We start from the raw sequence: 27,737 nt of genomic DNA on the forward strand, positions 1-27,737 counted from the left end.
TGGCGCTGGCGAGCGTCGTGCTCGTCTTCGGCTTCTTCTTCGCCATGGCCGGCGTGCGCGGCGAGCAGCTGCACGGGGTCCCGCTGCTCCTCGTCGGGGTGCTCGTCATGCTGCCCGGCGCCGTCGTCATCGCCGCGATCCGCCGGACGCGCGGCTGCCGGCATCCGCCCGCGTGGCTGGCGGCGCTGGCGCTGCGCGGTCGAAGGGGGGGCACCGGTGGCACCGCCGCTGCCGGCACCGCCGGCACCGCCGACACCGCCGCCGCCGGATGCCGAGGGCCCAGCGAGAGCGCGGCGGGCGCGGTCGCCGCGACCGGCGGAGCCGCCCCGACTCGCGAGCGGCTCCAGGGGCAGCTGGCACCGCCGAGCGGACTCTGCCCTCCGGATCCCTGCCCTCTGGATCCCTGCCCTCCGGATCCCTGCCCTCTGGATCCCTGCCCTCCGGATCCCTGCCCTCTGGATCCCTGCCCTCCGGATCCCTGCCCTCTGGATCCCTGCCCTCCCAATCGGTGCGAGCTGCGCGAGACGGACGTTTGATGGGCCCACGATACGCTCACACGCGCACCGCGCCAGAACCGCACCGCAACAGCTACAACAGCCAGGCCTGGTGCACTCCGAGGTCACCCCCCCCCCCCCACACACAAACACCACGCCTGGCTGCCTTTGTCTCCCCAATGGCGATGTTTTTACGCACCGCACCAGGTACTCATTTTTGAGACTGAGTCGACCTAGGGGAGGCCCAAGACCGGATTAGATAATCGTCACTGGTGTCAACCGTGAGCGGGAGTCGAACTCGGGTTGCCGGGTTGGTAGCGCAGCGCGCTAACCGCTACACTGCACATAGACACACAGCACCACACACACAGACAGCACCGCACTACACACACAGCACCACACTACACACACACAGCACCACACACACACAGCAACACACACACACACACAGCACCGCACTCACACAGAGCACCGCACACAGACAGAGCACCGAACACACACACACAGCACCGCACACACACACATAGCACCACACAAACAACACCACACAGACAGCGTGCTTACTGGGGTCATGAACTTTACTTCACACAAACGAGGCCATACAGGGAGCTGCGGTGACTCGGGAGCCCGGCGGATTTGTCCACCCCGTGTCGCTGCGCAGGCGAAGGAAAGGGATGATGCGGAGATCGCTGCTGCTGATGCGGCTGATTCTGATGATGATGATGATCACGATCGTGAGAGACAGAGAGAGAGGAACGGAGCGAGCGAGCGAGCGAGCTTGCGGTAACGTCGAGACCCGCGGTGTTGAGCGGCGGTGGCCTGTGAAGTCACCGCCTCCGCACTCGGCTGTCCCACCCCTGCGGGTGCTGGCCGTGTGGGTGGCGGGGTTGTCGCGGCGGGGAGCGATTCTGCTCCGGGTCCACCCCACCGGGGAAACGCCGCTCGCCCCAACGCGCAAGCCGAGGCGCCGTCGACGACCGGCGGGCGATGGAAGCGACAAAACTAACGAACAGACGCGCGCGTTGTTTACGTCCACACACACACATATATATTTGTATATATAGAAATGCGTGCGCATTTCTCGCGTGGGCACGCGGAGGAATGGTCCGGTTGGGTGGTGTCCTCTCTCCCTGCGGCCGCGTCACGCCGTGGGTGTTGGCGTCTCCCTCCCCTCCAGCCACCACGTCACCATATCGCCTTTGCCCTGCGTGGACACGGACGGCCTCAGAGACTCACCCCGGGGGCCACGGCGCTCTCAGCGAGCGCAGCACGCGCCCGCGGAGGCCGCAACGAGCTCACGAGCGGGCCCGGGCGCCTTTGTCTCTCTTCCACTCCCCCCCTCCTCCATCCCCCCCCCACCCTCCGCGCGCCTCGTCGATCCACGGTCGTTCCTCCGAGGCGCACGCGCGGCTCACCTTGATGGTGATGGTGCCACGGCAGGTCAGGAAGTAGCCCCCAATCGTCTCCAGGATGGACCGGGTGTTCAAAGTCACCTGGATCTTCAAGGCTGCAGAAAGGCAAAGGCAAAGACACCCCCCCCCCGCCCACACCGTGTAGCCTGTAACACATTGTAGGGGCAAGTGCTGTTAGCGAGCAACACCTGTGAAGGCCGGAACGGCACACGGGGGGGTGGGTGGCCAGCACCGCGCCCGGCCGCCTTTGTCTCCCCAGCGACGATGTTTACTACGCACCGCTCCGAGTACTCATTTTGAGACTGAGTCGACCTAGGGGAGGCCCAGGACCGGTTCAGATTAATCGCCACCGGTCTCATTCTTTGGAGGAGCGTGGTCTGCCTGTTGGGGCGTTGGCTGTTCTGTTGTCCGGCTCTCTGCGTTGTGTTGCATTGTGTTTCTAAGTTGACCATGTTTTCTCATTCATTCTTACCTGATGACGATTGCTTGTGTTGCAATCGAAACGTCGTATTCTATTATTATTTTATTTTCTACGTGACTTTACCGAAATAACCAAAGAGTTGCGCCACCGGTGGTGTTGGCCGTGAGCGGGAATCGAACCTCGGATCGCCCGGGTTCGTTGCGTAGCGCGATCACCGGTAGGCTATCACTCCCCCACCCCCCACATGCACACACACACACACGCTCACACACACCACACACACACACAACACACACGCTCACACACACCACACACGCTCACACACACCACACACACACCACACACACACGCTCACACACACCACACACACCACACACGCTCACACACACCACACACACCACACACACACCACACACACACGCACACACCACACACACGCTCACACACACCACACACACGCACACACACCACACACACGCACACACACCACACACACCACACACACGCACACACTCCACACACACACACCACACACACCACACGCACACACGCACACCACACACACCACACACACCACACACACCACACACACCACACACACACACGCACACACACCACACACACACCACACACACCCCACACACACCACACACGCTCACACACATCACACACACCACACACACACACACCACACACACACAACACACACGCTCACACACACCACACACACACCACACACACACCACACACACACCACACACACCACACACACCACACACACACCACACACACACGCACACACCACACACACGCTCACACACACCACACACACGCACACACACGCACACACACCACACACACACACACACACCACACACACCACACACACGCACACACACCACACACACACACCACACGCACACACAACACACACGCACACCACACACACCGCACACACCACACACACACCACACACACCACACACACCACACACACACCACACACACCACACACACACACACCACACACGCTCACACGCACCACACACACCACACACACACACCACACACACACGCACACACCACACACACGCACACCACACACACCACACACACCACACACACCACACACACACACACCACACACACCACACACACACGCTCACACACACCACACACACCACACACACACACCACACCACACACACCACACACACCACACACACCACACACACACCACACACACCACACACACGCTCACACACACCACACACACCACACACACACACCACACCACACACACCACACACACCACACACACACACCACACACACCACACACACACCACACACACCACACACACACCACACACACCACACACACACACCACACCACACACACCACACACACCACACACACACCACACACACCACACACACACCACACACACCACACACACACCACACACACCACACACACACACCACACCACACACACCACACACACCACACACACACACCACACACACCACACACACACCACACACACCACACACACACACACGCTCACACACACGCGCACGCCACGCAGAGCCAGTGGTGTGGCCGGCTGCCTCCGCCGAACCTTCGCTGGTGGACTCCATGCGCGACGCGGTGTTCACCGTGTCACCAAACAGGCAGTAGCGCGGCATCTTGGTCCCCACCACGCCCGCCACCACCGAGCCTTGGGGGGGGGGGCACGGAAGGTAAAGGGGGGGCCCCAGAGAGGGAGGTAGTTAACGGTCAGGTTCGCGATTCCGGTTGTCGCTCTGGTGGCGGCGGTTGCGGTTGTTCCGTGGCGAGCGCGTGGCCGTGTCACAGACTCAGGAGGAATCCGATGAGTCTGTGAGGTTCCGGCAAGGGGTTAGGGGTCAGCAAAAGCTGCACCAACGATAAACAATACGGACATCGATATGAGAGCAGCGAGACGGGAGAAAAGCTCAGCGGGTTCCGAAGACGACAATAGGTTTTTGTCCCCTTTGATCTGGCAACAAAACAGCTGTGTTGAGATGTTAAGGAATCATGTGTGCGTTAACCACAATACTTGTGGTCAAAATGCAAACAAAAAACATACTCTGATACGATATGCATTGTCTTTGAAACTGATTGGTCCACACCAGAGACAGCTTTCTTTTGAGCCTCGTCTCAGACGGTGTCAGACCAGAGGTCTAACACCATTCAGCTTCAAAGACAATGCATACATTATAGTTGTTCGTTTGCATTCTGACCACAGGTATTGTGGTCAATGCAGTAACATGATTCCTTGTAAAATGTTTCAGTTTGGTGTTTTCACATCTTAACACAGCTGTTTTGTTGCCAGAAAAAAGGGGGAAAACCTCTTCTCATATTTTGGTACTGGTTAAGGAGGTCCCGTGATAACGGGTTTTCTAATACGCCAATAAATTCTGGCGGTTGTGGATTTGTGCTCGTGGCGACGTTTGTGGCGATTGTGGTGGCGGCCCTGGCCGCGGTTGCGGCCGTGGGGCTTTTGCGGCACCGTCGCGTTCGCGTTTTTGTTCGTTGGCGAGCGGCGGTGACGCTGCGTGTGACGGCGGTGACGCTGCGGCGAGAGAGCCGCCGGCCCCACCGGAGTGAATGCCGGCGCGGATCCGGAGCCGCGTGTGCGGCTGGTGGGGAATGACAAAGGAGCGGCACACGGCCACCAGGTCCAGCGCCAAGTTGGCGATCTCGCTCGCGTGGCGGTTCCCGTTCTCGTGCGGCACCCCCGACACCACCATGTCTGTGGGGGGGGGGGGAGGGTGGCAGGGGGGCGGCGGGCACCGACCGTACCGGCGGCAGGGGAGGGATCGTGAGCACAAAGCCATCGGCAGAAAGATGGTGGTCGCATGCATCGCCCGGCGCTTTGTAGCGTTGGGAAGCCGCCGGGAGCTTGCGAACTGTCGAATCGTCGTCAAGATTGACAAGCGCACTTCTTTGGGACTGCTTTTCGTGTTTAGTTTGTCGACCTTTCCACCCTGGCAACGTGCGGTGCAATAGAAGTTCAAAGCACACGCAGCTAAGATCTCCTGTATGGTCTTCACAGACTTTGGGGGGCAAGTGCTTGTTCGCGAGCAGCACCGACGTATGAAGCCTGGCACGGCACACGAGGGGGTGGGTGGCCAACACCACGCCCGGAATACGCGCTCACACACACACACACCCACACACCCACACACACCCACATACACACACCCCCACACACACCCACACACACACATCCACACACACACACACCCCCACACACACACCCACACACCCACACATCCACACGGATCCATACGCCCCACTGTCCACTCTCCTGAGCCAGGGGTCACGCCTAGCCACGGGTCACGCCTGGCCAGGGGTCACGCCTGGCCAGGGTTCACGCCTAGCCACGGGTCACGCCTAGCTAGGGGTCACGCCTGGCCAGGGGCCACGCCTGGCCAGGGGTCACACCTGGCCAGGGGTCACGCCTAGCCACGGGTCACGCCTAGCTAGGGGTCACACCTGGCCAGGGGTCACACCTGGCCAGGGGTCACGCCTGGCCAGGGGTCACGCCTGGCCATGGGTCACGCCTATCCAGGGGTCACACCTGGCCAGGGGTCACGCCGAGTACTCAGCACCCACGAACGCGACATGGCCACTGCGCTGTGAGAGGGGGGTGGGGGTGGTGTCCTGTGTCGCGTCGCGAGCGCTGGGATGGGAGAGAGTCAGGGTGTGAGTGCGAGTGAGGCCGGGGAGCGTCTCGGGGGGGGGCGGGGGCTCTCGCGTGACACTCACAGGCGTCGCCGATGGTCTCCACCTTGTAGACGTCGTAGCTGTCGATGATGTCGTCGAAGGTGGTGTACAGCTTGTTGAGGAAGTCCACCACCTGGTAGGGCGTGCTGGCACCCGACAGCTGCGTGAAGCCCACGATGTCGCTGGGGCAGAGGAAACGTAGCGCCCGGGGGGGGGGGGGCGGGGGAGGGGGGGGGGCGGCGGGGGAGGGCAGGGGAGGGGGGCCGTGGGGGGGGGGGTCAGAGACGCGTCGGTCCGCTAGCTCACCCCGGGCCCGAGTGATCACCCCGGGCCGGAGTCATCACCCCCAGCCTCACCTGGGCTCACCCAGCCTGCTCCTGGGTGAGCGTGGCCCCACGTGTGCCATGTGTCTGGTGACGCTGCTGCTCTGCGTCGCTGCTCGCTGCGCCGTTGCTCTGTGTTGTTGTTGCTCTGTGTTGTTGTTGCTCTGTGTTGTTGTTGCTCTGTGTTGTTGCTGCTCTGTGTTGTTGTTGCTCTGTGTTGTTGTTGCTCTGTGTTGTTGTTGCTCTGCTTTGTTGCTGCTCTGTGTTGTTGTTGTTGCTCTGTGTTGTTGTTGCTCTGTGTTGTTGTTGCTCTGTGTTGTTGTTGCTCTGTGTTGTTGTTGCTCTGTGTTGTTGTTGCTCTGTGTTGTTGTTGCTCTGCTTTGTTGCTGCTCTGTGTTGTTGTTGTTGCTCTGTGTTGTTGTTGCTCTGTGTTGTTGTTGCTCTGTGTTGTTGTTGCTCTGTGTTGTTGCTGCTCTGTGTTGTTGTTGCTCTGTGTTGTTGTTGCTCTGTGTTGTTGTTGCTCTGCTTTGTTGCTGCTCTGTGTTGTTGTTGTTGTTGCTCTGTGTTGTTGTTGCTCTGTGTTGTTGCTGCTGTGTGTTGTTGTTGCTCTGTGTTGTTGCTGCTCTGTGTTGTTGTTGCTCTGTGTTGTTGTTGCTCTGTGTTGTTGTTGCTCTGTGTTGTTGCTGCTCTGTGTTGTTGTTGCTCTGTGTTGTTGTTGCTCTGTGTTGTTGCTCTGTGTTGTCGCTGCTCTGTGTTGTTGCTCTGTGTTGTTGCTGTGTGTTGTTGCTGCTCTGTGTTGTTGTTGCTCTGTGTTGTTGTTGCTCTGTGTTGTTGCTGCTCTGTGTTGTTGTTGCTCTGTATTGTTGTTGCTCTGTGTTGTTGTTGCTGTGTGTTGTTGCTGCTCTGTGTTGTTGTTGCTCTGTGTTGTTGCTGCTCTGTGTTGTTGTTGCTCTGCTTTGTTGCTGCTCTGTGTTGTTGTTGCTCTGTGTTGTTGTTGCTCTGTGTTGTTGTTGCTCTGTGTTGTTGCTGCTTTGTGTTGTTGCTGCTCTGTGTTGTTGCTGCTCTGTGTTGTTGCTCTGTGTTGCTGCTCTGTGTTGTTGCTGCTCTGTGTTGTTGTTGCTCTGTGTTGTTGCTGCTCTGTGTTGTTGTTGCTCTGCTTTGTTGCTGCTCTGTGTTGTTGTTGCTCTGTGTTGTTGTTGCTCTGTGTTGTTGTTGCTCTGTGTTGTTGCTGCTCTGTGTTGTTGTTGCTCTGTGTTGTTGCTGCTCTGTGTTGTTGTTGCTCTGTGTTGTTGCTGCTCTGTGTTGTTGTTGCTCTGCTTTGTTGTTGCTCTGTGTTGGTGCTCTGTGTTGTTGTTGCTCTGTGTTGTTGTTGCTCTGTGTTGTTGTTGTTCTGTGTTGGTGCTCTGTGTTGTTGTTGCTCTGTGTTGTTGTTGCTCTGTGTTGTTGTTGCTCTGTGTTGTTGCTGCTCTGTGTTGTTGTTGCTCTGTGTTGTTGTTGCTCTGTGTTGTTGCTCTGTGTTGTCGCTGCTTTGTGTTGTTGCTCTGTGTTGTTGCTGTGTGTTGTTGCTGCTCTGTGTTGTTGTTGCTCTGTGTTGTTGTTGCTCTGTGTTGTTGCTGCTCTGTGTTGTTGTTGTTGTTGCTCTGTGTTGTTGTTGCTCTGTGTTGTTGTTGCTGTGTGTTGTTGCTGCTCTGTGTTGTTGTTGCTCTGTGTTGTTGCTGCTCTGTGTTGTTGTTGCTCTGCTTTGTTGCTGCTCTGTGTTGTTGTTGCTCTGTGTTGTTGTTGCTCTGTGTTGTTGTTGCTCTGTGTTGTTGCTGCTCTGTGTTGTTGCTGCTCTGTGTTGTTGCTGCTCTGTGTTGTTGCTCTGTGTTGCTGCTCTGTGTTGTTGCTGCTCTGTGTTGTTGTTGCTCTGTGTTGTTGCTGCTCTGTGTTGTTGTTGCTCTGCTTTGTTGCTGCTCTGTGTTGTTGTTGCTCTGTGTTGTTGTTGCTCTGTGTTGTTGCTGCTCTGTGTTGTTGTTGCTCTGTGTTGTTGCTGCTCTGTGTTGTTGTTGCTCTGTGTTGTTGCTGCTCTGTGTTGTTGTTGCTCTGCTTTGTTGTTGCTCTGTGTTGGTGCTCTGTGTTGTTGTTGCTCTGTGTTGTTGTTGCTCTGTGTTGTTGTTGCTCTGTGTTGGTGCTCTGTGTTGTTGTTGCGCTGTGTTGTTGTTGCTCTGTGTTGGTGCTCTGTGTTGTTGTTGCTCTGTGTTGTTGCTCTGTTGCTCTGTGTTGTTGTTGCTCTGTGTTGTTGCTCTGTTGCTCTGTGTTGTTGTTGCTCTGTGTTGTTGTTGCTCTGTGTTGGTGCTCTGCTGCTCTGTGTTGCTGCTCTGTGTCGCTGCTCCGTGAATCTCGCCACCTGAAGAAGATGGTGGCGCTGGCGTAGCTCTGAGCCTCGGCGACCTTGCCCTGCCGCAGGTCATCGGCAATCTTCCGGGGCAGCATGCCTGGGGGGGGGGGGGGGGGGTGGTGGTGAGGAGGGGTGGTGAGGAGGGGTGGTGAGGAGGGGCGGTGAGGAGGGGCGGTGAGGAGGGGCGGTGAAGAAGGGCGGTGAGAAGGGGCGGTGAGGAGGGGCGGTGAGGAGGTTCGCGCCGTGCGAGGCGAATGAGTTAGAGGTGAGCGGTGAGGGTTGAACGGTGGTCGTTGCGCGGTGAGTGGTGAGCGGTGAGCAGTGGGCGGTGAGCAGTGAGTGAGAGGTGAGCGGTGAGCAGTGGGCGGTGAGCAGTGAGTGGTGAGAGGTGAGCAGTGGGCGGTGAGCGGTGGTCATTGAGAGGTGAGCAGTGGTCGTTGCGCGGTGAGCAGTGGGCGGTGAGCAGCGAGAGGTGAGCGGTGAGAGGTGAGCGGTAGGGGAGGAGTTCACTGTAGAGCAGCCGATCGGTCTTCTGCTTCTCCAGCACCAGGTCCTGAGTCCGCTCGGCCACCACCGACTCCAGGTGCTTGCTGTACCTCTCCATCTACACGCGGAGAGGCGAAGGTCCACCCCCCGCACAGCCTTTCACGGACTGTTGGGTGCAAGTGCCGCGGCTACTGTGGGGGGATTGAGCGGTCGCTCAATAGCCACTAAGTTGAGCAGAAGATCCCCCCTTGCGGTTTGATCTTCCACGACGCTGCCCACGGTCCACCCCCTATACCCGCATCGCCCACTGCGCAAACCATGGCAGCAGCAGCAGCGGCGGATGCGGATGATAGCTGATGATGCACAAATGTAGCGCAGTAGTGCAACGTACAACGAGGCAATGCACCGATCCGCAAGTACGAAGGGGAAATCACGGCGGTGGTCAGTGCCGGATTATCCTCGTAGCACAAGGAGCTACATGTGTAGTAGCTACTACATATGTAGTAGCAGCTACTACTACACATGTAGTAGTAGCTACTACTACATGTGTAGTAGTAGCTACTACCTATGTAGCTACTACTGCACATGTAGTAGTAGCTACTGCACATGTAGTAGTAGCTACTACTACATGTGTAGTAGCTACTACCTATGTAGCTACTACTACATATGTAGCTACTACTACATATACAAATGCTACGGGCCTCGCACTTTTAAGGGCCCCCGCGCTAAACGCTTTCAAGCTATCAATTCCGGTTCGGTGATTCTGCACTTGCTCTATGACTATAGTACTATACCGCCTTCAACTTTTACGAACCACCAGGTGTCTAAGGTTAGCGATTCGTCGTATTATCTGGCTGTATCGTGAATGAAAAAATAAAATTACTTTACTGTGCAAGTAAAAAAATGCGTGTTTTAATATTGATGCTACAGGCCCCGCACTAGCTTAATCCGGCACTGGGCGGCAGCGATGATGGTTATGATGCTGAGACACTATTCCGCTACTCACCAGCATCATCATCATGTCCACGGGGCTCACTTTGTTGGGATTCATCTTGTGTAGCTGCTTCTTGACCTGCTCGAAAGACGGCCTCTGGAGTGGGATCTGTGCCCAGCACTTCTGGATCAGCTGCACGCACACAAGGAGGAGCTCGCCGCCCCGCTTATCCACACGCCACCCCACTCACCCACACAACAACAACCGCCATTCGCCACGAAGTGGCGGTGACGTCACCACGACGCTTGCGCCAGGCCATGTGCACCTTGAGGCCACGTGAAGTGTCGAACGCCCGCCGGCAGGAGGTCACGGGGCAGACCCAGGTGCCACGAGTCGACTGACTGAGATGACCGAGATGACTGGCTGATGCACCACCTGTGCCCCCTACTGTGCCAACTTGCTGTGCTTTAGCCACCCGGCGCTCCGCTCGTTGTTGTGAGCGTCGCTCCTCGGCCCTCTGTTGTTGTTGGAGGGCGACTGCCTCCAACTGCCCAGTAGCATCCTTCACGAGCCTCCTCCACTGAGGCCGATCTTGACACCGCTGGTACCAGTCATCGGCAAGTCCACTCAGCTCCACGTCCTCCTGTACCACGTCACTCCATCTCTTCTCTAGCCCGTGCAGCGCCCGTTTAGCCCCCTCGATCCGGCCGAACAAAAGCTGTTTAGGCATGCGGTAGCTGGGCATTCGGGCTACATGACCCAGCCAACGCAGCCTTGCCTGCCGGAGGAGCTCACCGATGGGACTTTGCCCAGATCTTTCAAGGATTTGTGAGCTCCTCACACAATCCAGCCTGGTTAAACCCAGGATGGATCGTAGGCAGGCCAGCCTAAATGTTTCTAACCGGCGAAGATGTTCCATTAGGGGGGGGTCCACGTTTCGCAAGCATAATGACTGTGGCCGAGAAGACCTGAAGCTTCGTGTGGAGCGACAGACCAGGTACCTTCCACACAGCGTTACGGAACCGATGAAAAGATAATGCCGCTCGACTGATTCGGAGTGAGACCTCTGCTGTTAAACCAGAGCCGGTCATGAGCACACTGCCCAGGTATGGGAAACTCCACTCTCTTCACAACTGCCCTTTCACCGATTGGGAGTTGTGGGGGTGGAGTGTCCGATGATACAATATACCCAGGCAGGTGCTTCGTTTTGGTGGGGCTGATGGTAAGGCCACACCTCTTAGTGGCACATTCCAGTTTCAGCAGCAGCGCCTCCAACTCCTCCTCTGAGTGAGCCGCAATTACCAGGTCGTCGGAATAGATAACGTGGTTGACCAATAGGGAGCCATGCCTTGACCGCACCCGGTTATCGATCAGCGCCCCATTGTATCTGTACAACCCCACTCACCCACGCACCACCCCACTCACCCACACACCACCCCGCTCACCCACACGCCACTCACCCACGCACCACCCCACTCACCCACGCACCACCCCACTCACCCACACACCATTCCACTCACCCACACGCCACCCCACTCACCCACGCACCACCCCACTCACCCACGCACCACCCCACTCACCCACGCACCACCCCACTCACCCACACACCACCCCACTCACCCACACACCACCACACTCACCCACACACCACCCCGCTCACCCACACGCCACCCCACTCACCCACACACCACCCCACTCACCCACACAACAACAACAACCGCCATTCGCCACGAAGTGGCGGTGACGTCACTACGACGTTTGTGCCAGGCCATGTTCACCTTGAGGCCATGTGAAGTGTCGAACGCCCGCCGGCAGGAGGTCACGGGGCAGACCCAGGTGCCACGAGTCGACTGACTGAGATGACCGAGATGACTGGCTGATGCACCACCTGTGCCCCCTACTGTGCCAACTTGCTGTGCTTTATCCACCCGGCGCTCCGCTCGTTGTTGTGAGCGTCGCTCCTCGGCCCTCTGTTGTTGGAGGGCGACTGCCTCCAACTGCCCAGTAGCGTCCATCACGAGCCTCCTCCACTGAGGCCGATCTTGACACCGCTGGTACCAGTCATCGGCAAGTCCACTCAGCTCCACGTCCTCCTGTACCACGTCACTCCATCTCTTCTCTAGCCCGTGCCGCGCCCGTTTAGCCCCCTAGATCCGGCAGAACAAAAGCTGTTTAGGCATGCGGTAGCTGGGCATTCGGGCTACATGACCCAGCCAACGCAGCCTTGCCTGCCGGAGGAGCTCACCGATGGGACTTTGCCCAGATCTTTCAAGGAATTGTGAGCTCCTCACACAATCCAGCCTGGTTAAACCCAGGATGGATCGTAGGCAGGCCAGCCTAAATGTTTCTAACCGGCGAAGATGTTCCATTAGGGGGGGGGGGGGGTCCACGTTTCGCAAGCATAATGACTGTGGCCGAGAAGACCTGAAGCTTCGTGTGGAGCGACAGACCAGGTACCTTCCACACAGCGTTACGCAACCGATGAAAAGATAATGCCGCTCGACTGATTCGGAGTGAGACCTCTGCTGTTAAACCAGAGCCGGTCATGAGCACACTGCCCAGGTATGGGAAACTCCACTCTCTTCACAACTGCCCCTTCACCGATTGGGAGTTGTGGGGGTGGAGTGTCCGATGATACAATATACCCAGGCAGGTGCTTCGTTTTGGTGGGGCTGATGGTAAGGCCACACCTCTTAGTGGCACATTCCAGTTTCAGCAGCAGCGCCTCCAACTCCTCCTCTGAGTGAGCCGCAATTACCAGGTCGTCGGAATAGATAACGTGGTTGACCAATAGGGAGCCATGCCTTGACCGCACTCGGTTATCGATCAGCGCCCCATTGTATCTGTACAACCCCACTCACCCACACACCACCCCACTCACCCACACACCATTCCACTCACCCACACGCCACCCCACTCACCCACGCACCACCCCACTCACCCACACACCACCCCGCTCACCCACACACCACCTCACTCACCCACACACCACCCCGCTCACCCACACACCACCTCACTCACCCACACACCACCCCGCTCACCCACACACCACTCCACTCACCCACACACCACCCCACTCACCCACACACCACCCCGCTCACCCACACACCACCTCACTCACCCACACACCACCCCGCTCACCCACACACCACCCCGCTCACCCACACACCACCCCGCTCACCCACACACCACCTCACTCACCCACACGCCGCCCCGCTCACCCAAACGCCACCCCACTCACCCACACAACACCCCGCTCACCCACACACCACCCCGCTCACCCACACACCACCCCGCTCACCCACACACCACGTCACTCACCCACACGCCGCCCCGCTCACCCAAACGCCACCCCACTCACCCACACACCACCCCGCTCACCCGCTCACCCACACACCACCTCACTCACCCACACACCACCCCGCTCACCCACACACCACCCCGCTCACCCACACACCACCCCGCTCACCCACACACCACCTCACTCACCCACACGCCGCCCCGCTCACCCAAACGCCACCCCACTCACCCACACGCCACTCACCCACACACCACCCCGCTCACCCACACACCACCTCACTCACCCACACACCACCCCGCTCACCCACACCACCTCACTCACCCACACACCACCCTGCTCACCCACACACCACCTCACTCACCCACACACCACCCCGCTCACCCACACCACCTCACTCACCCACACACCACCTCACTCACCCACACACCACCTCACTCACCCACACACCACCTCACTCACTCACCCACACACCAACTCACTCACCCACACACCACCCCGCTCACCCACACACCACCTCACTCACCCACACACCACCCCACTCACCCACGCACCACCCCACTCACCCACGCACCACCCCACTCACCCACACACCACCCCACTCACCCACACACCACCCTGCTCACCCACACACCACCTCACTCACCCACACACCACCCCGCTCACCCACACCACCTCACTCACCCACACACCACCTCACTCACCCACACGCCACCCCGCTCACCCACACACCACCTCACTCACACGCCACCCTGCTCACCCACACACCACCCCTACCTCGCAGTACTCGGTAGGACTAGGACAGTTGGTGTCGGTTTTGCCCGAGAACTGCGGCAGGCTGGGACGCCACGCCGAGTCCACGTTATTCACGTCCATGTCTGGCTGCGCTCACACAGAAGCACGAAGACAAAGATCCCCCGTGTAGCCTGTAACAGACTGTTGGGGCAAGTGCTGTTAGCGAGCAACTATGAAGGCCGGAACGGCACATGAGGGGGTGGGTGACCGACACCGCGCCCGGCCGCCTTTGTCTCCCCGGTGGCGATGTTTACACACCGCACCAGGTACTAATTTGAGGCTGAGTCGACCTCGGGGAGGCCCAGGACCGGTTCAGATAATCGTCACTGTGGTGTTGGTCGTGAGCGGGAATCAAACTCGGGTCGCCGGGTTCGTAGCGCTAACCGCTGCACCACCGCTCCCTACACAGAAGAACGCACACACACACGGACACATACACAGCCAAAGATAAAGGTCCCCCCTGTAGCCAAGTGCTGTGAGCGAGCGCCTATCAAGGTCGGCATGGTGGCGTGGCTTGCACTATGCCCAGCCGCCTTTGTCTCCCCAGTGGCGCTGTTTAATCACAGCACCAGATTCTCGTTTGAGGCTGAATCGACCTAGGGGAGGCCTAAGTCTGGAGGGGTGGTGGGGTGATGGAAGGTTGGGGGGGGTGAAGGGGGAAGTGTAAAGGGGGGATCGGGGGGGTCGGGGGGGGTCGGGGGAGGGGGGGATCGGGGGGGAAGGGGGGATCGGGAGGGGAGGGGGGATCGGGGGAGGGGGGGGATCGGGGGAGGGGGGGGATCGGGGGAGGGGGGGGGATCGGGGGAGGGGGGGATCGGGGGAGGGGGGGGGAATCGGGGGAGGGGGGATGGGGGGATCGGGGGGGGATCGTGGGGGGGGATCGGGGGGGGAATCGTGGGGGGGGAATCGTGGGGGGGGGGATCGGGGGGGGTCGGGGGGGGATCGGGGGAGGATCGGGGGGGGATCGGGGGGGGGGATCGGGGGAGGGGGATCGGGGGGGGGATCGGGGGAGGGGGGATCGGGGGGGGCGATCGGGGGGGGGATCGGGGGGGGATCGGGGGGGGATCGGGGGGGAGATCGGGGGGGGGGATCGGGGGGGGGTCGGGGGAGGGGGGGATCGGGGGGGGATCGGGGGGGGGTCGGGGGAGGGGGGGATCGGGGGGGGATCGGGGGGGGATCGGGGGAGGGGGGGATCGAGGGGGGGGGGTCTCACCGCCGTGGGTTCGCTCCGTGTGGCGATCTCCACCAGGATCACTCCGAAACTGCGAGACACGGGGTGAGCAGCGCGGTGAGCAACTCGGTGAGTGTGCGAGCAACGTGGCCATGGGGGGCGGTGAGCGCACGTCACCTGTAGACGTCCACGGCCGGCGTGAGTTCGCCGTGTCGCAGGAGGCGTCTCTCGGGAGCCATGTAGATGCTTGCCAGGCCCTGCTGGTGCTGCTGCCGCTGCTTCACGGCCTCCTCCTCTGGCCTGTCCTGTGTGCGGAACACCTCCAGCCCATAATCTACAAAGACAAAGGTCCACCCGTGGAGCAGCCTGTAACAGACTGTAGGGGCAAGCGCTGTTAGCGAGCAGCACCTATGAAGGCCGGCACGGCACACGAGGGGGTGGGGTGGCCAGCACCACGCCCGGCCGCCTTTGTCTCCCCAGTGGTCGATGTTTTACACATCGCACCGGGTACTCATTTGAGGCTGGGTCGACCTAGGCGAGCCGCAGGACCGGTTCGGATATTCGTCACCGATGGTTGGCCGTGAGTGGGAATCGAACTCGGGTTGCTGGGTTCCATGAGACACACAACAGGTAGACACGAAAGACAAAGATCCCCCGCGTAGGCTTAGCAGACAGTTGGGGCAAGTGCTCTTGGCGAGCAGCACCTATGAAGGCTGGAGCAGCACACGAGGGGGTGGGAGGACACCACTACTTCCGACCGCCTTTGTATCCCCTGTGGCGATGTCTACACACCGCACCAGGTACTCATTTGAGGCTGAGTCGACCTAGGGGAGGCTCAGGGCCGGTTAGAATATTCGCCACTGTTATTGGTCACAAAGGCAAAGTTTCCCCGTAGAGCCTTCACAGACTATTTGGGCAAGTGCTCTTAGCGAGCACACACACCGACCCTCACCCCCCTCACCAGGGACCCTCACCCCCCTCACCCGGGACGCTCACCCCCCTCACCCGGGACGCTCACCCCCTCACCCGGGACGCTCACCCCCCTCACCCGGGACGCTCACCCCCCTCACCAGGGACCCTCACCCCCCTCACCCGGGACGCTCACCCCCCTCACCCCCCTCACCCGGGACGCTCACCCCCCTCACCGGCGATCTTACAGACCCAGCGGTCGTCGACGAGGCAATTTGTGGGCTTGAGGCGGCCGTGGACGAGGCGGTGCTGATGCAGATAGGACATCCCTCGCACGATGTCCACCGCAAACGACAGCCTTCACCAGTAGCAATATCACAACCACCGTCACCACCATTACCACGGTCACCACCATTACCAACATCAGTACCATCACCACCACCACCACCATCGCCACCATTACCAACATCACCACCACCATGGCCACCATCACCATTATCAACATCACCATCATCACCACCATTACCATCGTCTACATCGCCATTACCAACATCACCATCGCCACCATCACCATACCAACATCACCATTACCAACATCACCACCACCATTGCCACCATGATGTTAAGGACCCATGTGATGTTGAGGGACCTTGTGATGTTGAGGAACCCTGTGATGTTGAAGAACCCTGTGATGTTGAAGAACCCTGTGATGTTGAGAAACCCTGTGATGTTGAAGAACCCTGTGATGTTGAAGAACCCTGTGATGTTGAGAAACCCTGTGATGTTGAGAAACCCTGTGATGTTGAGGAACCCTGTGATGTTGAAGAACCCTGTGATGTTGAGAAACCCTGTGATGTTGAGAAACCCTGTGATGTTGAGGAACCCTGTGATGTTGAGGAACCATGTGATGTTGAGAAACCCTGTGATGTTGAGAAACCCTGTGATGTTGAGGAACCCTGTGATGTTGAAGAACCCTGTGATGTTGAGAAACCCTGTGATGTTGAGAAACCCTGTGATGTTGAGGAACCCTGTGATGTTGAGGAACCATGTGATGTTGAGAAACCCTGTGATGTTGAGAAACCCTGTGATGTTGGGGAACCCTGTGATGTTGAGAAACCCTGTGATGTTGAGAAACCCTGTGATGTTGAGAAACCCTGTGATGTTGAGGAACCCTGTGATGTTGAGGAACCATGTGATGTTGAGAAACCCTGTGATGTTGAGAAACCCTGTGATGTTGGGGAACCCTGTGATGTTGAGAAACCCTGTGATGTTGGGGAACCCTGTGATGTTGAGGAACCTTGTGATGTTGAAGAACCCTGTGATGTTGAGGAACCCTGTGATGTTGAGGAACCCTGTGATATTGAGGACCTGTTGATGTTGAGCAACCCTGTGAGGTTCAGGACCCCACGACGATATCGAGAAGCTCGTGGGCACCTGAATCCCCAGTTGAGCGGGATCTCGTCGTTGAGAAGGACGTCGCGCAGGCTTCCCTTGGGGCAGAACTCGGTGAGCAGGGCCACGCTGCCCTCCTCCACGACGGCACCCACGAAGCGGCACAGGTTCGGGTGCTCCAGCTCCCTGGGGCGACGGTTCGGGGGTCGGGGATCGAGCGGGAGTCACGGCGCTCGGTGAGGGTCGCGTAGACTCCCTCCGCCACCAACTGACACAGCCAACTGGTAACGGTTGTCACGTGAACGAAACGTGACAATTCGTCACTAGTACAGCACACCGGCATGAGAGCCAAGCCCCTCGTGGCCGCCGGGGCCCACCGAAAACCGTACGGCCACGGCGGTGCCGGAGCGTTTAGCCAGGAGGCGGCGGAGCATGCCGAGCCGTTTGACACCGCGGGGAACGTCCGCTTGACACAGGGAGGGCCTGGGCCACTCGCCGACCGCACCACGAGACCGCCCGGGGCAACCGCGGGGAGCTGGCGCGGCCGCACGACCGCACGACAAGCACACAGAGGGCCGACGCAGCCACACAGACTCGCGCAAAGACAAAGATCTTCCGCCCCACCCCCCCCGTGTAACCTTAACAGACTGTTGGGGCAAGTGATGTGAGCCAGGCCGGGACGGTAACACAGGGGGGGGGGGGGTGGTGGGTGGTGGGTGACCAGCACCACCACCCGAACGTCTTTGTCTTCCCCCAGTGGCGACGTTTACTGCACACCGCACTCAAGGGCTCATAGCCGCACACAATCACGGTGAGCTGGGCAGGTCCCCACCTGATTTCCTTGACCTCGCTGCGGATGGTCTTGGTGAGGCTTAGCGTCTTCTTGTTGATTCTCTTCATGGCCACGGTGTTGCCCTGGCTGCGAGGAGAGACACGCGCTGAGGTGGTGAGCACACCGCTCCGTGGGGTGTGTGCGTGTGTGTAGTGTGCGGTGTGTAGCGCAGTGTGTCGTGCGGTGTGTAGTGTGCGGTACGTGCGTAGTGCGGTCTGTCGTGTGTGGCAAGTGTGCGGTGTGTAGTGTGGTGTGCGGTGTGTAGTGCGGTGTTTAGTGCGGTGTGCGGCGTGTAGTGCGGTGTGTAGTGCGGTGTGCGGTGTGTGTAGTGCGGTGTGTAGTGCGGTGTGCGGTGTGTAGTGCGGTGTGCGGTGTGTGTAGTGCAGTGTGCGGTGCGGCGTGCGGTGCTGTACTAGATGACGCCGAGAGTGATGCCGTGGCTCGGCACCACCGCGGATTGGTTGTAGCCGGACCCGGTGCTCTGCACGTCGGTCATGTGACTGGCAGTGGTGTCGCTCGGCGGCGGTGGCTGCCGCATGCTGGCGAGGCTGCCCTCGGGACCGCGCTGCCTGTAGTCTGTGCACACACAAAAAGATCCCCCCCCCCCCCGTGTAGCCTTAACAGACGGTTGGGGCAAGCGCTGTTAGCGAGCAGCATCTATGAAGGCCGGCACGGCGCATGGGGGGAGTGGGTGGCCAGCGACACGCCCGGCCGCCTTTGTCTCCCCCCAATGGAGATGTTTACTACACACCGCACCGGGTACTCATTTGAGGCTGAGTCGACCTAAGGGAGGCCCAGGACCGGTTCAGATAATCGTCACTGGGCGTTGGCCGTGAGCGCGGATCGAACTCGGGTGGCCGGGTTCGTAGCGCAGCGTAGCGCTAACCGCTACACCACCGCTCCCCGCATTGACGTGTACACACGCACGCACGTGTGTACACAACAACGACAGCCGCCATTAAGTGGCGGTGACGTCACAACAGCGTCTGCGCCAGGCTATGTGCACCCCGAGGCCACGTGAGGTGCCGAAGGCTCGCTCCGAGCAGTTACCGGGGGTCAGACCCAGGTGCTGTGGGTTGACCGAGATGGCTGTGCCCCCGCTGGGACAAGGCACAGCGGGGGGGGGGGGGGGGGGGGGGTGTGTGGACGCACCCATCTTGATGTCTTTGGGGCTGACGATCCAGCTCTCGTCCCAGAAGAGCTTGTGCTTCTGATACTCAAACCACTGGGAACACACGGGGTGGGGGGGTCGTCCGGACGTTAACCGTGGCAGCGAGCGGGAGGACGAGCGTGGGCGGTGAGCATAGTGGTGAGCGTGGGCGGTGAGCGTGGGCGGTGAGCGTGGGCGGTGAGCGTGGGCGGTGAGCGTGGGCGGTGAGCGTGGGCGGTGAGCGTGGGCGGTGAGCGTGGGCGGTGAGCGTGGGCGGTGAGCGTGGGCGGTGAGCGTGGGCGGTGAGCGTGGGCGGTGAGCGTGGGCGGTGAGCGTGGGCGGTGAGCGTGGGCGGTGAGCGTGGGCGGTGAGCGTGGGCGGTGAGCGTGGGCGGTGAGCGTGGGCGGTGAGCGTGGGCGGTGAGCGTGGGCGGTGAGCGTGGGCGGTGAGCGTGGGCGGTGAGCGTGGGCGGTGAGCGTGGGCGGTGAGCGTGGGCGGTGAGCGTGGGCGGTGAGCGTGGGCGGTGAGCGTGGGCGGTGAGCGTGGGCGGTGAGCGTGGGCGGTGAGCGTGGGCGGTGAGCGTGGGCGGTGAGCGTGGGCGGTGAGCGTGGGCGGTGAGCGTGGGCGGTGAGCGTGGGCGGTGAGCGTGGGCGGTGAGCGTGGGCGGTGAGCGTGGGCGGTGAGCGTGGGCGGTGAGCGTGGGCGGTGAGCGTGGGCGGTGAGCGTGGGCGGTGAGCGTGGGCGGTGAGCGTGGGCGGTGAGCGTGGGCGGTGAGCGTGGGCGGTGAGCGTGGGCGGTGAGCGTGGGCGGTGAGCGTGGGCGGTGAGCGTGGGCGGTGAGCGTGGGCGGTGAGCGTGGGCGGTGAGCGTGGGCGGTGAGCGTGGGCGGTGAGCGTGGGCGGTGAGCGTGGGCGGTGAGCGTGGGCGGTGAGCGTGGGCGGTGAGCGTGGGCGGTGAGCGTGGGCGGTGAGCGTGGGCGGTGAGCGTGGGCGGTGAGCGTGGGCGGTGAGCGTGGGCGGTGAGCGTGGGCGGTGAGCGTGGGCGGTGAGCGTGGGCGGTGAGCGTGGGCGGTGAGCGTGGGCGGTGAGCGTGGGCGGTGAGCGTGGGCGGTGAGCGTGGGCGGTGAGCGTGGGCGGTGAGCGTGGGCGGTGAGCGTGGGCGGTGAGCGTGGGCGGTGAGCGTGGGCGGTGAGCGTGGGCGGTGAGCGTGGGCGGTGAGCGTGGGCGGTGAGCGTGGGCGGTGAGCGTGGGCGGTGAGCGTGGGCGGTGAGCGTGGGCGGTGAGCGTGGGCGGTGAGCGTGGGCGGTGAGCGTGGGCGGTGAGCGTGGGCGGTGAGCGTGGGCGGTGAGCGTGGGCGGTGAGCGTGGGCGGTGAGCGTGGGCGGTGAGCGTGGGCGGTGAGCGTGGGCGGTGAGCGTGGGCGGTGAGCGTGGGCGGTGAGCGTGGGCGGTGAGCGTGGGCGGTGAGCGTGGGCGGTGAGCGTGGGCGGTGAGCGTGGGCGGTGAGCGTGGGCGGTGAGCGTGGGCGGTGAGCGTGGGCGGTGAGCGTGGGCGGTGAGCGTGGGCGGTGAGCGTGGGCGGTGAGCGTGGGCGGTGAGCGTGGGCGGTGAGCGTGGGCGGTGAGCGTGGGCGGTGAGCGTGGGCGGTGAGCGTGGGCGGTGAGCGTGGGCGGTGAGCGTGGGCGGTGAGCGTGGGCGGTGAGCGTGGGCGGTGAGCGTGGGCGGTGAGCGTGGGCGGTGAGCGTGGGCGGTGAGCGTGGGCGGTGAGCGTGGGCGGTGAGCGTGGGCGGTGAGCGTGGGCGGTGAGCGTGGGCGGTGAGCGTGGGCGGTGAGCGTGGGCGGTGAGCGTGGGCGGTGAGCGTGGGCGGTGAGCGTGGGCGGTGAGCGTGGGCGGTGAGCGTGGGCGGTGAGCGTGGGCGGTGAGCGTGGGCGGTGAGCGTGGGCGGTGAGCGTGGGCGGTGAGCGTGGGCGGTGAGCGTGGGCGGTGAGCGTGGGCGGTGAGCGTGGGCGGTGAGCGTGGGCGGTGAGCGTGGGCGGTGAGCGTGGGCGGTGAGCGTGGGCGGTGAGCGTGGGCGGTGAGCGTGGGCGGTGAGCGTGGGCGGTGAGCGTGGGCGGTGAGCGTGGGCGGTGAGCGTGGGCGGTGAGCGTGGGCGGTGAGCGTGGGCGGTGAGCGTGGGCGGTGAGCGTGGGCGGTGAGCGTGGGCGGTGAGCGTGGGCGGTGAGCGTGGGCGGTGAGCGTGGGCGGTGAGCGTGGGCGGTGAGCGTGGGCGGTGAGCGTGGGCGGTGAGCGTGGGCGGTGAGCGTGGGCGGTGAGCGTGGGCGGTGAGCGTGGGCGGTGAGCGTGGGCGGTGAGCGTGGGCGGTGAGCGTGGGCGGTGAGCGTGGGCGGTGAGCGTGGGCGGTGAGCGTGGGCGGTGAGCGTGGGCGGTGAGCGTGGGCGGTGAGCGTGGGCGGTGAGCGTGGGCGGTGAGCGTGGGCGGTGAGCGTGGGCGGTGAGCGTGGGCGGTGAGCGTGGGCGGTGAGCGTGGGCGGTGAGCGTGGGCGGTGAGCGTGGGCGGTGAGCGTGGGCGGTGAGCGTGGGCGGTGAGCGTGGGCGGTGAGCGTGGGCGGTGAGCGTGGGCGGTGAGCGTGGGCGGTGAGCGTGGGCGGTGAGCGTGGGCGGTGAGCGTGGGCGGTGAGCGTGGGCGGTGAGCGTGGGCGGTGAGCGTGGGCGGTGAGCGTGGGCGGTGAGCGTGGGCGGTGAGCGTGGGCGGTGAGCGTGGGCGGTGAGCGTGGGCGGTGAGCGTGGGCGGTGAGCGTGGGCGGTGAGCGTGGGCGGTGAGCGTGGGCGGTGAGCGTGGGCGGTGAGCGTGGGCGGTGAGCGTGGGCGGTGAGCGTGGGCGGTGAGCGTGGGCGGTGAGCGTGGGCGGTGAGCGTGGGCGGTGAGCGTGGGCGGTGAGCGTGGGCGGTGAGCGTGGGCGGTGAGCGTGGGCGGTGAGCGTGGGCGGTGAGCGTGGGCGGTGAGCGTGGGCGGTGAGCGTGGGCGGTGAGCGTGGGCGGTGAGCGTGGGCGGTGAGCGTGGGCGGTGAGCGTGGGCGGTGAGCGTGGGCGGTGAGCGTGGGCGGTGAGCGTGGGCGGTGAGCGTGGGCGGTGAGCGTGGGCGGTGAGCGTGGGCGGTGAGCGTGGGCGGTGAGCGTGGGCGGTGAGCGTGGGCGGTGAGCGTGGGCGGTGAGCGTGGGCGGTGAGCGTGGGCGGTGAGCGTGGGCGGTGAGCGTGGGCGGTGAGCGTGGGCGGTGAGCGTGGGCGGTGAGCGTGGGCGGTGAGCGTGGGCGGTGAGCGTGGGCGGTGAGCGTGGGCGGTGAGCGTGGGCGGTGAGCGTGGGCGGTGAGCGTGGGCGGTGAGCGTGGGCGGTGAGCGTGGGCGGTGAGCGTGGGCGGTGAGCGTGGGCGGTGAGCGTGGGCGGTGAGCGTGGGCGGTGAGCGTGGGCGGTGAGCGACGCTACCAGCAGGGTGAAGACGAGCATGCTGAAGAAGAGGGAGATGGGCAGGCCGATGGCCACCTTGATGGGGGTGGACATGGGGCAGTCCCCGCAGTCGGCGGGGCAGGTGGAGCACGTCTCGTCCTGCCCGCAGACGCCGTCACCGCACACTGCCAGGGACACATCACGCGGTGACGGGCACCGGCTTAGCCCCGGCACCGGTTCTACCTTGGCACTGGCAGAGTCTACGCTCACCCCAGGGCAGATTCCCTCACGGGAGAGAGATGCAAGCAGCGGAGAGGAGATGCCTCGCCCAAGGCCCCAATGCCTACGGTCCCCAGGGGCTTCTCAGGGCAGGGCCTGAGGCTGAGAAGCTTTGGGCTAAATTCGTGGGGCTGTGATATTTGATGGCGGTAACAATCACATCTCGGGGGGGGGGGGGGGGGGAGGCGCTATCGGGGGTCAGGTCGGGGTCACGTTGGGGTCACGTCGGAGTCGCGTCGGGGTCACATCGGGGTCACGTCGGTGTCGCATCGGGGTCGCGTCGGGGTCACATCGGGGTCACGTCGGAGTCGCGTCGGGGTCGCGTCGGAGTCGCGTCAGGGTCGCGGCGGTGTCACATCGGGGTCGCGTAGGGGTCACCTGTGGCGGGCAGCACGGTGGTCGTGGCCTCGAGTGCCGCCTGCATGTGCCCTACGCGGATGTGCGCGATGAGCGACGTCACACCGACGTGCACCAGCGTCACCTGCGGGGCCGAGCGGCACGGTGTCAGTAACGAGCAGCAGCGGTTCAGAGCACTGTGCAGCCACACCGGAGGCCCGAGTTTGATTCCCGCTCAAGGTCAACATCGGCGACGAAGACCTGAGCCGGCTTTGAGCCTTCCACTTTATTTTAATTAAAGAAACGGAATTCAGGGTGTTTTCTCTGGTAGATATCGACAAAAAAATAAATGCCAAAGATTTAGAGTCTGAAGGGGGGGGGGCAGGTGGAGATGGTGGGGGGGGGGGGCGATCGCCTCCATCATCCCTCCTGCCCCTTGCAACTGCCATTGTTCTGGGTCCCTCAGATCACTCTTACAAATTTGACTATTTTAACCCCTCGAGTTTTCCCGTGGTCGAACGAAATGAACTAAAACTCACCGAGGTCAACTCAGCCTCGAACGAGTGCCTGGTGCGGTGTGTAAAAACATTGCCACTGGGGCGGTTGTGGGTGCAGGCCACACCACCCCCTCGTGTCCCATGCTCGCCTTAATAGATCAACCGCTAACAGCACGTGCCCCAACAGGCAGTGTAGGCTATATGAGAGAATTTTGTCTGTGTGTGTGGGAGTGGAGGGAGCCACTATGGGGAGCGGTGGTGTAGCGGTTTTCACGCTGCGCTACGAACCCGGCGACCCGAGTTCGATTCCCGCTCACGGTCAACACCATGGACGATGATCTGAACCGGTCTTGGGCCTCCACCCAAGGTCGCCTAAAATAAGTAGCTGGTGCGGTGTGTAACCATCGCTACTTAGGTAGACAAAGGCGGCACGGTGTGGTGCTGGCGATCCACCCCCTCGTGTGCCACAGTGCCGGTCTTCATAGGTGCTGTTACTCGCGAACAGCACTTGCTCCAACAGTCTGTTACAGGCTACACGGGTAAAGCCACTCCTTGCCTTGCCGGTCCAGTTCCTCTGGCTCATGGTGCCGGACGAGGAGAGGGTGTGCGTGAAGATCTGCCCATCATCAGGGATCCACGGGCCGCAGATGCCTCCTTTATTCTGCACAAGCCCACAGCGGCACGTGTCCCGCACACAGGGTCACCATCATCATAATCACCACCATCACCAACATCAAATAAGAATAGGCTTTACCCTTCCCGGAAATTAAACGGGAGTTGTTAAGATGTTGCAAGGAATCAAGTTACTGCATTAACCAACCACGGTACTTGTGGTGAACATGCAAACAAAACACACGCTCTGATGATTTTATATGATGCATTGTCTTTGAAACTGATTGGCCTACACCAGAGCCTTCTTTATGGCCCAGTCTCACCAGTGTCAGACCAGAGAACGCCAAAAGGCGAACAGTACACAGACCATGCACGTATCAGAGCATTTGCAGCTCGGGGTTAGCAAGAAGGTTCCATGATTAGCACAGTCAACACAACCGCCACCACCAACATCAACAACCACTCATATTCTTGGTTCTTTCGGTAAAGTCACGTGACTTTACCGAACGTGACTTTACCGAAAGAACCAAGAATATTAATCCCTGCAGTCACGAAAGCTTTAAATCAAAATCAACAACCACTGTCAACACAACCACCACCATCACTAACTCCTTCAACGCCACCAAATCATGGCCTCAACGCAGGGTGGGGGGGAGGGTGGGGGGGTGTGGCTGCTACCTTTGCCACCGCAGACCCAAAACCGGGGCCGTAAATTCTCAGTCAAGCACGAGGTCTCTCGTCGGGGTCCGTGCACTTTACCCCCACAGAGTTCAACAATTACCGGTAGCTGATGTCGGGTACGAAGCAATTCATTACACCCCGAAAACAGATGCCAATTTTCCGGTCAGGTGGCAAACCCTGGCTGGGGCACAGCTAGACTAGCTTAGGCTAGGCTGCAGCAGGCCAGGTGAGGCTTGGCCTGGGCTAGTCAAGGTCAGGCTTGGTTCATTTGAGCTGGGCTGGGGTCAGGGTGAGCCCCGTGGCGAGTCTGTTGCTGCGTGTGGGTTGAGCCCAAGTGAGTCTGGGCTGGGTGAGTCTGGGTTGAGTCGGTGACAACCAAAACTCACCCTTCCTGAGGCCCCTTCCCTTGCCTCCCCCCCCCCGTGACCCCTTCGCACCCCCATGATGTGCACCCCCCCCCACCACCCCCCGAGGAGGCCCCCTGTCTGACCATGAAGGACAAGGGGCACGAGTGGATGTTGGCGTGGTGGATGCAGCAGTTGTCCTCGTTGGCGTCGTTCCAGTTGGAGGGGCACTCCTGGTCGCAGAACTTCATCGCCTCGCTCACGTTGTTGCTGCGAGACACGCGACGACGTGGCGGCGGTGACGGTGCTGCAGGTGGTGGCGGTGGAGACGGTGACGGTCGTGTCGATACTGGTGGTGTAGGTGACGGTGGTGGAGGTGACGGTGGTTGGAGGTTGACGGTGGTGGAGGTGTTGATGGTGGAGATGACGGTGGTGGAGGTGATGATGGTGGAGGTGACGGTGGTGGAGGTGACGGTGGTTGGAAGTTGACGGTGGTGGAGGTGTTGATGGTGGAGGTGACGGTGGTGGAGGTGATGATGGTGGAGGTGACGGTGGTGGAGGTGACGGTGGTTGGAGGTGACGGTGGTGGAGGTGATGATGGTGGAGGTGACGGTGGTGTTCGTGATGATGGTGGAGGTGACGGTGGTGGAGGTGACGGTGGTTGGAGGTGACGGTGGTGGAGGTGATGATGGTGGAGGTGACGGTGTGGAGGTGATGATGGTGGAGGTGACGGTGGTGGAGGTGACGGTGGTTGGAGGTGACGGTGGTGGAGGTGACGATGGTGGAGGTGACGGTGGTGGAGGTGACGGTGGTTGGAGGTGACGGTGGTGGAGGTGATGATGGTGGAGGTGATGGTGGTGGAGGTGATGATGGTGGAGGTGAAGGTGGTGGAGGTGACGGTGGAGATGGTGATGGTTGTGTCAATTCTGGTGGTGTAGGTGACGGTGGTGGAGGTGATGATGGTGGAGGTGATGGTGGTGGAGGTGGCGGTGGTCGAAGTGTATAGGCGCTGGTGGTGTAGGTGTAGATGCTGCTGGTGCACATTCTGGTGGCGTAGGTGACAATGGAGGAGGTGATGATGGTGTAGGTGATGGTTTTGGTGATGGAGGTGTAGGTGATTGTTTAGGTGATGGAGGTGTAGGTGATGGTTACACTTTTTTCGCACTAAAGAGTAGCCAACCGTGCTGTAATGGTGTAAGTGATGTTGGTGTAAGTGATGGTGGCGTAGGTGATGATGTGGGGAGCGGTAGTGTAGCGGGTTAGCGACGCTGCGCTACGAACCCAGCGACCCAAGTTAGATTTCTGCTCACGGCCACCAACACCAGTGACGATGATCTGAACCAGCCCTGGGCCTCCCCTAGGTCGACCCAGCCTCGAATGAGTAACCCTGGTGCGCTGTGTGAACATCATCGCCACTGGGGGAGACAAAGGCGGCTGGGCGTGGTGCTGGCCACCCACCCCCTTGTGTACCGTTCAGGCCTTTATAGGTGCAATGGTAACAGCACTTGCCCCTACAGTCTGTTCAGGCTACACGGGGGATCTTTGACTTTTTTTGGTGGTGGTGGTGGGTTGCTCAGGTGACCTCCTCCTCCTCCTCACCTAATGCGCAGGATGTGGTTCCGCACCGCGTAGTCGTAGAAGTCCGGCGAGGCTGTGACGAGGTAGGTCACCTCGAACTCGTGTCCACTCGCCACGCGCAGCGGTGGCCTCTTCAGCCACGCCATCTCCAGGCCTGACGACGCCACCGCCACCAACAACAACAACAATGACGACGGCAGCCATTCGCCACTCAAGTGGCGGTGAG

The 27,737-nt window shown here is 61.2% G+C and overlaps 1 protein-coding gene across 1 annotated transcript; it reads right to left on the reverse strand.

The window, feature by feature from the left end:
- Positions 1-1,054: 1,054 nt before the first annotated feature.
- On the reverse strand, positions 1,055-27,737 carry LOC116952098 (atrial natriuretic peptide receptor 2-like). Its single transcript, XM_032971561.2, has 21 exons — positions 27,533-27,737; positions 26,080-26,203; positions 24,739-24,957; positions 23,842-23,944; positions 23,224-23,369; positions 19,751-19,823; positions 19,012-19,174; positions 18,599-18,685; positions 17,809-17,952; positions 16,611-16,732; positions 15,643-15,799; positions 15,508-15,556; positions 14,277-14,381; positions 10,274-10,393; positions 9,292-9,385; positions 8,791-8,878; positions 6,124-6,263; positions 4,952-5,104; positions 3,950-4,048; positions 1,910-2,001; positions 1,055-1,698 (listed from the first exon to the last, which is right to left on the reverse strand). Exons 1-21 carry the CDS (start codon positions 27,655-27,657, stop codon positions 1,636-1,638), a joined length of 2,466 nt encoding a protein of 821 aa, XP_032827452.2. The 5' UTR covers positions 27,658-27,737; the 3' UTR covers positions 1,055-1,635.

The sequence above is a fragment of the Petromyzon marinus genome, chromosome 1 (genome assembly GCF_048934315.1).
Source record: "Petromyzon marinus isolate PM22_M1 ecotype Great Lakes invasive population chromosome 1, UKy_Petmar_22M1.pri1.0, whole genome shotgun sequence".
NCBI lineage: Eukaryota > Metazoa > Chordata > Hyperoartia > Petromyzontiformes > Petromyzontidae > Petromyzon > Petromyzon marinus.

Bases quoted from the DNA above. Each gene is read 5' to 3' on its own strand.
- LOC116952098 (XM_032971561.2), bottom strand. From the start codon at position 27,657: ATGGCGTGGCTGAAGAGGCCACCGCTGCGCGTGGCGAGTGGACACGAG. The intron at 17,953-18,598 runs GTGGGGACCTGC...CCGTCGCCCCAG, and splicing joins AGCGAGGTCAAGGAAATCAG to GGAGCTGGAGCACCCGAACC. The intron at 15,800-16,610 runs GTGAGGGGGGTG...TTGTCTTTGTAG, and splicing joins CTGGGTCTGTAAGATCGCCG to ATTATGGGCTGGAGGTGTTC.